The sequence below is a fragment of the Xenopus laevis genome, chromosome 5S, assembly GCF_017654675.1.
Source record: "Xenopus laevis strain J_2021 chromosome 5S, Xenopus_laevis_v10.1, whole genome shotgun sequence".
Lineage (NCBI taxonomy): Eukaryota > Metazoa > Chordata > Amphibia > Anura > Pipidae > Xenopus > Xenopus laevis.
The window spans coordinates 90,553,174-90,562,291 of NC_054380.1; the positions used below are offsets into that span (position 1 = coordinate 90,553,174).

The 9,118-nt window shown below is 39.2% G+C and overlaps 1 protein-coding gene across 1 annotated transcript; it reads left to right on the top strand.

Annotated features, from left to right (window-relative positions):
- The first annotated feature begins 2,913 nt into the window (after window positions 1-2,913).
- On the top strand, window positions 2,914-6,285 carry LOC121394112 (protein kinase C delta type-like). Its single transcript, XM_041564115.1, has 5 exons — window positions 2,914-2,921; window positions 3,110-3,248; window positions 4,272-4,448; window positions 5,283-5,411; window positions 5,851-6,285. Exons 1-5 carry the CDS (start codon window positions 2,914-2,916, stop codon window positions 5,983-5,985), a joined length of 588 nt encoding a protein of 195 aa, XP_041420049.1. The 3' UTR covers window positions 5,986-6,285.
- Window positions 6,286-9,118: the final 2,833 nt, after the last annotated feature.

Below are 9,118 nucleotides of genomic sequence, written 5' to 3' on the forward strand. Positions count from 1 at the left end.
CTTGAGCCACCATTACGTGAAGGTCTGTGTGCTGCCTCCGAGATCACCTGACCAGAAAAACTGCAGCTCTAACTGTAACAGGAAGAAGTGTGGAAGCAAAAGACAGAACTCTGTCTGTTAATTGGTTAATGTGACCTAACATGTATAGTTTATTTGGTGTGTTTGCAGGGACGGATTTACATAGCGGGAACCCCTAGGCCATTTTTCATCATGGGGACCGGAGCAATAGGGAAATTAAAAAAAAAAACTATAGTATCTCTGTGCATCCCCAGTGTTTCTGAAAGAATCTGGGTGTGGTTGAGCAGCATGCCCCCCCCCCTAAAATCCTGCCGCCCTAGGCCCGGGCCTTGATGGCCTCTCCACAAATCCGGGCCTGTGTGTTTGTGTTCACCGTGAATCCTTATTTTTTAAAATGGCAATTTTCTATTTAAGGCACCACATACTACTAAAAAAGTATATTATTATGAAAATAGTTTATTTACATGAAGCAGGGTTTTACATATGAGCTGTTTTATGCAATATCTTTTTATAGAGACCTACACTGTTCAGGGGTATAGTTTTCCTTTAAAAACATCATTGGCAGGCCTCAGGTCGCCGCAGCAGCCCCAGGATAGCCCCTGATGTTAAAACTAAGAGGGGGGGTTTGAATGGAAAAAAACACTGTGCTTTAGGGGATATTTTCTAGGACAAAATAGCTTTACATAGGGCTCATTTAGGACCATAGTGCAGTTGCCAGTAGGACCAAAAAGGTCTTTGCATTTATGTTCTAACTTGTAGCAGGCTATTTTAAACAAATTTCTGGTTTGCACTTATGCATCTTGAGAACCTATGTTTCTACGTCAGCCCCATTACATTATATACAGAGTATTCATTTTTATTTGAACGGTACATAAAAAACATTGCAAAACAGATTTCAGACATACGGAAAACATCTGTTGTCAAATATTAAAACAATACACTGAAAAATCACTGCATTTAGATGTTTATATATTGACTGTTGACTACCACCTGTGATGCTTGGGTTTTTATGCAACAAACTTTGCTAAATTGTAAAAAAAAAGTTAGGCATATGACATGAAAGAGTTAATAAATTGTGTACTTACGCTCTGACAGACCTTTATGCCCTGCTGGACAGTGACCTGCCACCTCTAACTTTGCTGGCCTGCTTGTAAGGGAAATCTTTAACCTGTGTTATTTTAACAAAATGTCAAGGTCTTTGAAGAGAGAATTACTATTAAAGGGGAATAATTTGAAGGTTCATTTACGCTCATGCGCAGTTGCAAGGAACAGAATTTTGCTCACTTAAAATCAATTAAGGTGAGTAAAAGTCTTCTATTTCACCCCTCTTCTTTTTCTGTATTAATGTGTTTTTATTTTCTAAATGTTGAGCAAATGATGACTTGTGGTGATTATACCATATGCGCTACAGGAGTCACAATACAAAAAAATCTGTGCAAACCTCAAGCAGGTGCTAGTTTAGAAGTACTAGTATTCACAAGTAGAGGGGACTTGTTATCCAGAATGCATTATATCAAGAATTAATTATATCTTCATTAGGATAAAGTACAAGGTACAGGTATGGGATCTGTGGAAACCCTTAATCCAGAAAGCTCTGAATTATGGGAAGGCTCTCTTCCTTAGACTCCATTTTATCCAAATAATCCAAATATTTTAAAATTATTTCCTTTTTCTCAGTTTTAATAAAACAGTACCTTGTACTTGATCCAAACTAAGATATAATTAATCCTTATTGGTGGTAACACCAACGTATTTTGTTTATTTAATGATTAAATGATTTTCCAGTAGCCTATGAAGATCCAAATTACAGAAAGATCCCCAGGTCCTGAGCATTCTGGATAACAGGTCCAATACCTTTACTATTTTATTATAACAGAGAAAAATATATATATATATATATATATTTTTTAAATGGAGTCTATGGGGCAAATTCACTAAGCGCCGAATCGCCTAACGCTAGCATCAATTCGCTAGCGTTGGTCATTTTTGTTACTTCGCAAATTCACTAACGAACGCTGGCGTAAATTCGCTAGTGTTACTTCGCACCCTTACGCCTGGCAAATTTTCGCAACGGACGTAACTACGCAAATTCACTAACGCGCGCATTGTACTGAACACTACCTTTTACGCTAGACTTCCTTTGCCACCTCAGACCAGGCGAAGCGCAATAGAGTAGGGATTGCTTCAAAAAAAGTTCCAATTTTTTCTAAGTCCCAAAAAACGCTGGCGTTTTTTCTATATAATGGTTGATAGGCTGAAAAAGATCAAAACATTTTTTGGGGCTCCCCTTCTTCCTCCCTACATTTCCTAACTCATGGCAACTTAAATATACAGTGGGCACATGTGTAGGGCAAAATAAAAATTTTATTTGATGTTTTGAAGGTTTCCCAGGCATTTGTAGTGCTGCTACATATTCCTCCATTGACATTTGAATTTGGCGCCGTATGCAAATTAACCATCGCTAGCGTAACTTCGCTTAGCAAATCAATGCTAGCGCAACTTCGCAACCTTACGCTACCCCTGAGCGCAACTTCGGATTTTAGTGAATTTGCGGAGCACTGGAGAAACTACGCCTGGCGAAGTGTGGCGAAGTGCGGCGAAGTTACGCCTGGCGCAACTACGAATCTTAGTGAATTTGCCCCTATGGGAGATGGCCTTCCTGAAATTCTGAGCTTTCTGGATAATTGGTTTCCAGATAACGGATGAAATACCTGTACTTTGTGCATATCATTTTTACAAATATGTGCCCATTTATATACCTAGCACTGCTAGTGGTACATTAATACAGAAATGCAGATATTTTAATGTTCCCATCCAATCTCGTTTAAAATAGATTTAATTTAACATTCTAAATTCAGTCAAAAAACTCTCATCCAGCTAAATTCTGTAGCCGACATGAACTGGTGTGAATATCCCTCCAAACCACTTTGTGCCTTCAAAAAAGCCAACACTCTGTTTTCTATTATATTCTGCTTCCCTGAGACCTGTGTGTTAGCCTGATTGTGATTTCACCTATATTGTTATTTGTAAAATCAACATAAAATGCAACTTTCTCCTACTTTCCATAATTTGGACTATCTTTCTATTACAGGGATCTCAAACCAGACAATATTCTACTGGACCATGAGGGTCATATAAAAATAGCAGATTTTGGCATGGCCAAGCAGAACATTTTTGGCAGTAGAACCATCACTGGCCAGGCTGGAACACTCGACTACATGGCTCCGGAGGTAAGAAATTGAAGTATTTTCTACAGAATAATCCTGCAAGTACATTCCTGTTTGTTTACCTGTTGCTATGGGCCCAGCTACATATACCAACTGGCCTGTCATTACTCACTGAATCCCATACACTCTATGGCTTCTCAAAATTTCTTCTGAAAGTTATAACGATGCCTGAATCTACATAAATCACCCCTTGTTAATGTTTGACAGTGTCAGGAGAGTCACTGACTTTACTGTAACTTCCTTCTATGCTGCATTAAGCCTTAACTGTAGTTTGTACCCAGAGCAATGTCAGCCCAGGTTCTGATAAATCCCCTCAACTTTATAGTTAAACTCTCCCACCCTCCATGAATACTGATAATTATAAGAAAAAAGGACCTGCTCCTCTAGTTTCATTGTGTGGCAGTTTCCTTTAGAAACATACTAATTGCAAGGATTTATAAATCAGAAATGCCCCATTACTACCGGACATGCACCAGGAAACCTTGTTTTGGATTGAAAAGTCCTAAAACCCAATACTAAAATATTTAACTTTTAATCTCTACATAGTGCTACCCATTAACATTTCGTATATTTACCATATTCAGTGTTTTGTAGCAGTCTTTACATTCTATAATCTGTTTATGGTTACAGGTATAGGATCCATTATCCGGAAACCCGTTATCTAGAAAGCTCCAAATAATGGGAAGGGCATCTCCCATAGACTCCATTTTATCCAAATAATACAATTTCTAAAAATTATTTCCTTTTTCTCTGTAATAATACAACAGTACCTTTTACTTGATCAAAACTAAGATATAATTAATCCTTATTGAAAGCAAAACCAGCCTATTGTGTTTATTTCATATTTACACGATTCTCTAGTAGACTTTAGGTATGAGGTTCCATATTATAGAAAGATCCATTATGTCAAAAATCCCAGGTCCAGAGCATTCTGGATAACAGGTCCCATAGCTGTATTATAGCAGAAACCATACATACAATATTGTAGAAAGCTCAAAATGGTAATTTATTTTTTTTCTATTAAAGATCTTCTCAAACAAGGGTTACAATGCGGCGGTGGACTGGTGGGCATGTGGAGTCATCATCTGTGAAATGGCCACCGGAGAGATCCCATTCCCAGATGACAGCGATGATGAGGACTTCAGTGACGAACCCAACATCCCTTCCTGGCTGAGTAAGGATCTCAAAGATCTGCTGCGAAAGGTGAGAATTTTTTTTTTTTAATTTTGGGATTTTGTTTGAAATAAAGAAATAGTTACACTAAGGGGCAGATGTATCAAGGGTCGAATATTGAGAGTTAATTAACCCTCGATATTCGACTGGGGAATGAAAATCCTTCGACTTCGAATATCGAAGTCGAAGGATTTTGCGCAAATGCTTCGATCGAACGATTAAATCCTTTGAATCGAACGATTCCAAGGATTTTAATCCAACGATCGAAGGATTATCCTTCGACCAAAAAAAGTTAGGCAAACCTATGGGGACCTGAGCTTTTAGGTGGCGAACTAGGGGGTCGAAGTTTTTTCTTAAAGAGACAGTACTTCGACTATCGAATGGTCGAATAGTCGAACGATTTTTAGTTCGAATCCTTCGATTCTAAGTCAAAGTCGTAGTCGAAGGTCGAAGTAGCCCATTCGATGGTCGATGTAGCCAAAAAAACACTTAGAAATTCGAAGATTTTTTTTCTTCTATTCCTTCACTCGAAGTTAATGAATTGGCCCCTAATTGTTCTGCTAGCTGGCTGCTAGAGACTAGTTATCCTATTAGTCTATGAGCCCAAACAGAAGATCAAAAGAGCTTTGGCAGAATAGGATTGCTAATAATTCAAAATAAATACAAATTAAAGACCAAGTGAAAGGATTGAATTTAATAAATACATTTTTAAAAACAGTGACCATACCCTTTACTTCTTTAACAGAGTCCACATACAGTAGTTAATAGTGACTAGGCTCTTTGCTATTTGAGATTATTACTGGCGGGTTCATTACACAGACTCATATCTGCAATATTCAAATACAAGTTTATGTGTTTCTTTAGCTACTGGAGAGGAATCCTGACCGGCGCCTTGGTGTGTATGGCAACATCAGACAGCACCCATTCTTTTCAGCCATTGACTGGGAGGAGCTGGAATGGCCGCCAGTACCACCGCCTTTCGACCTTGAAACAGTAAGTACATGGCTGCTGAAATATTTACACTTATTAAACAGAAATGAAACAAGCAGCTCAGGTAGAGAAATCAAAGGTAATCTAAATGACAAAACATTACTTTATCTAAATTTACTCGGCATGCTTTTCAAAAAATGTTACGTTAATTTTCTAGTGATTTCTGAGGTTTTTGGAATTTTACACTCATATTATCAGTTTCAGCTCGGCAGTTCTATTTTAGAATCAAGAGTCTCAGTGACCCCAGGATTAACTGATTATACAGGTGGCACATAGGGATCAGTTAGGAAGCTCACAGCTCTCTTTGAAATACCTGTATAGAATGCAGTACATTAGGATGTGCATAACTTTCTGTTAGATTGACTACTTTAATAGTTCAAATACCTTTACTGGATATTTAATATCATTAAGACTAACGAGTGTTTTTCTCCCTTTTATACAGTCATCAAGGGAGCAGATGAAGCCATACGAAGGAAAGGCTCTATCGTTCCTGGAGTCCCAGAAGAACAACAACGCATCAGGGGACACAATGAACATTCCAGGCCTTTCCTTCATAGATTCTACTTGGCAGGATTAAGTTTCTAAGGCTCAGCCATGGAATTCCATCAGCATGAAATTTGAAACATCAGTAACCATCATCCATGGACTTTGGAACAAGATCATCTCCACCTGCTGCATTGAGACACCATCATACTCTGCAATGCCTGGTCGTACCATCTGATCCAGTGCCACCTGGGAAACACCTTCTAGACCTCACCCAGTAACACCGGGAAGAGGTAAGTATATTTATATTTATTTAGAGCGAATGGTGCGTGATTGTGTGAGAGAATGTGAGATATGAAAGGCTAAGGATGTAACAGGACAGGTAGAGATGGCTCCTCTTATAGGAACCAAATTCCATGAGGCTCTGCTGTCTGTCTGTGAAGCCCATGCCCTGTTTTAATGCGCAGACAACTGATCCAGATCAGGAAGGGGTTTTTCCCCTTCTGTAGCAAATTGGCCCCCGCTTCAGATGGGTTTTTTCCTTCCTCTGGATCAGTTGGAATGTGCAAAGGGTTGTGCTTCACAGACATGTCTTTATCAGCCTCCATAGTTATATTGTTATTATTATTCTACTATTGTTATAATGTTAATGTTTAGTATTATATATGTTATAGGAGGCAAGACCTCTTACGTCCGGAGTGAATGGTGTGTGAATGGCCAGTAACATGGTTGAAGCCTTGGCGTGGCGTTACTGCTCACATGAGTATAAACAGTGCCAGGCCAAGTCGATTGGGTGCCCTAAGCAACCCGGCCGACCACGTTGTGCATGTGCAGAAGAGTGCAAGTGGCGAGATATCACGAGTGCGCCTGCGCAGAAAAGCGGAAGCGTCAGTGCGCATGCGCAGAAGTACAGAAATATTGTGAGTGCGCATGCGCAGAAGATCACACAGTCGGATACCGAGGAAACTGCTGGCAAAGCTCCTGGACACAACGGTCTGAACTAGGGAAAGGCGTCAGAAGAGGTACATGCCTGGCACCCCTCTACCTTTGTGCCCTAGGCACCTGCCTCTTCTGCCGACACCTAGTTCCAGCCCTGAGTATAAACATGTGCTAATTTAACCAATTGTGAGACTGTAATATTGTCAGAAAGTGTATTTATTTAAGTCCAATCACAGGTATTTCAAAAGTGTGGCCACAATGATTTTCCTACATTTTGGACCAACTGCATAATCATTAAGACGATATATGGGAGTCGGTAAGTTAATGTGCCAGATATTCTTCGGCCAAACTACACAAGAGTACAATTTGGCATGTGGCATCTCATACCATTCCAGACATTTAGACAATGGTCTAACATTATTTTATTCTCTTGTATCACAACCCTGCAGCCCAATGAGTTGCTGAATATACTGTAAAATTATCCATTTATTTCCCTATCTCTTAGGCTTAAGGGTTGTAAAGCAGTAATTAGTGATCTAGTGGTCATACTTACTTTCTGCTACACAGGAACCTTACTTAAAGGAATAAAATGAAATATATTATTATGCAACTAGATACCTATTTTCAGATAATGGAATATTATCAGCTCTAATTAACTATACATTACTCATTGTTTTTGTTTAAATATTCAGAAGGGGTTTTTTACAGTGAGAGCAGTGAAGATGTGGAATTCTCTCCCTGAATCAGTTGTACAGGCTGATACATTAGATAGCTTTAAGAAGGGGTTTGATGGCTTTTTAGCAAGTGAGGGAATACAGGGTTATGGAAGATAGCTCATAGTACAAGTTGATCCAGGGACTAGTCCGATTGCCATTTTGGAGTCAGGAAGGAATTTTTCCCCCTCTGAGGCAAATTGGAAAGGCTTCAGATGGGTTTTTCGCCTTCCTCTGGATCAACTGGCAGTTAGGCAGGTTAAAAAAAAGTTAAAAGGTTGACCTTGATGGATCTGTGTCTTTTTTCAACGTAACTTATTATGTTATTAAACCATATATATCTGTTTTTTGGTAATTGAGTCCCTTCTGTCATTGTAGCTCTGCGGTTAAAAATTCAGCTCCAGGCCATCCTTTTCTTACCACAAGCTGCCTGTTGCATAATAACACAGCAGCAGATTAGGATATAAACTGCATATTACAATTCAAACCTGCTGCCCCCCCCCCCAAACCTCTCATCCCTGTGACAGTGTACAGGGTACCTTGAATTTCCATCCATTCAGATCCACTTGCCTTAGCTTCTTTATGCTACTTAGTTTATACCAATATATGTTTTTAGATGGTGAAGAGTAAAGCATTATCTACTTCCAAAGGGGGATAAACTGAAGACAGCAGGTAATTTAAAAACACTGGGTAAATTTGCTCCTGGGCTGTAACCCATGGCAACCAATCAAATGATTGTTTTCAGTGGTCAACCTGCAGCTGCCTGAAAAAAGCTGTACACGGATTTGGTTGCTACGGGTTACTGCCCAGGTGCAAATGTACCCAGTGTCTTAAAGGGGCACCAACTGATTCTAGTGTAGATGTCATTAGTCTTTAATAGTAACAGATGAAAAAACAGGGCAAGCCTGAAACAGTGTGAAGAGTAATGGCTGTTAAGCAGCCATATTTTAACCATTTCGGTAATAGTAAAAATTACAGTGAATACTTACTTGAAGGACATTTCCAAATTCTGTATTAGTTTGTAGTATGATTTCTAGCATAACAATGTTTTTCTGCTTTTGCTCCTGTATTCTTTACTGGTTTCCCATGTCTTGAATTCATTGCCATCACTCTCAAAGACTATCAAAGAACTGAGCAAGTTAGACACCTTAAAATGGTTCATTCTTTTCTTATGTACTGGGGCTTAAATGGGTAGTTCACCTGTAAGTTAACTTTTAGTATGTTATAGAATGGACAATTCTATGCAACTTTTCAATTGGTCTTTATTTTTTCTTTTATTTTAGTTTTTCAATTATGTGCCTTCTTGTAGAGACCATAAGGGTTCATTGATTTTGCTCAGGCAGTTTTCCCATATATATCTGGACACCTAAGTGGTCCTTTGATCTACCCAGTCTCCTTTCTAGTGTCCATGATAATTTGATCTAGGTTATTGTTGCCCAGTAGGTGGGAGAACATATGTGTACTCACGGCTCCCTTCCTGGATCCCACCTTGTGGGGAAGTGGGTACAGGACTGGGTCTGAGCAGGTGACAGGTCCTGGTTAGGGAAAGTTTATTTAGCATCATAAGTTTGGAAA

Excerpts from the sequence above, each read along its gene's own strand:
- LOC121394112 (XM_041564115.1), top strand. Across the intron at positions 3,249-4,271 it reads TCGACTACATGGCTCCGGAG|ATCTTCTCAAACAAGGGTTA; the intron begins GTAAGAAATTGA and ends TTTCTATTAAAG. Across the intron at positions 5,412-5,850 it reads CGCCTTTCGACCTTGAAACA|TCATCAAGGGAGCAGATGAA; the intron begins GTAAGTACATGG and ends CCTTTTATACAG.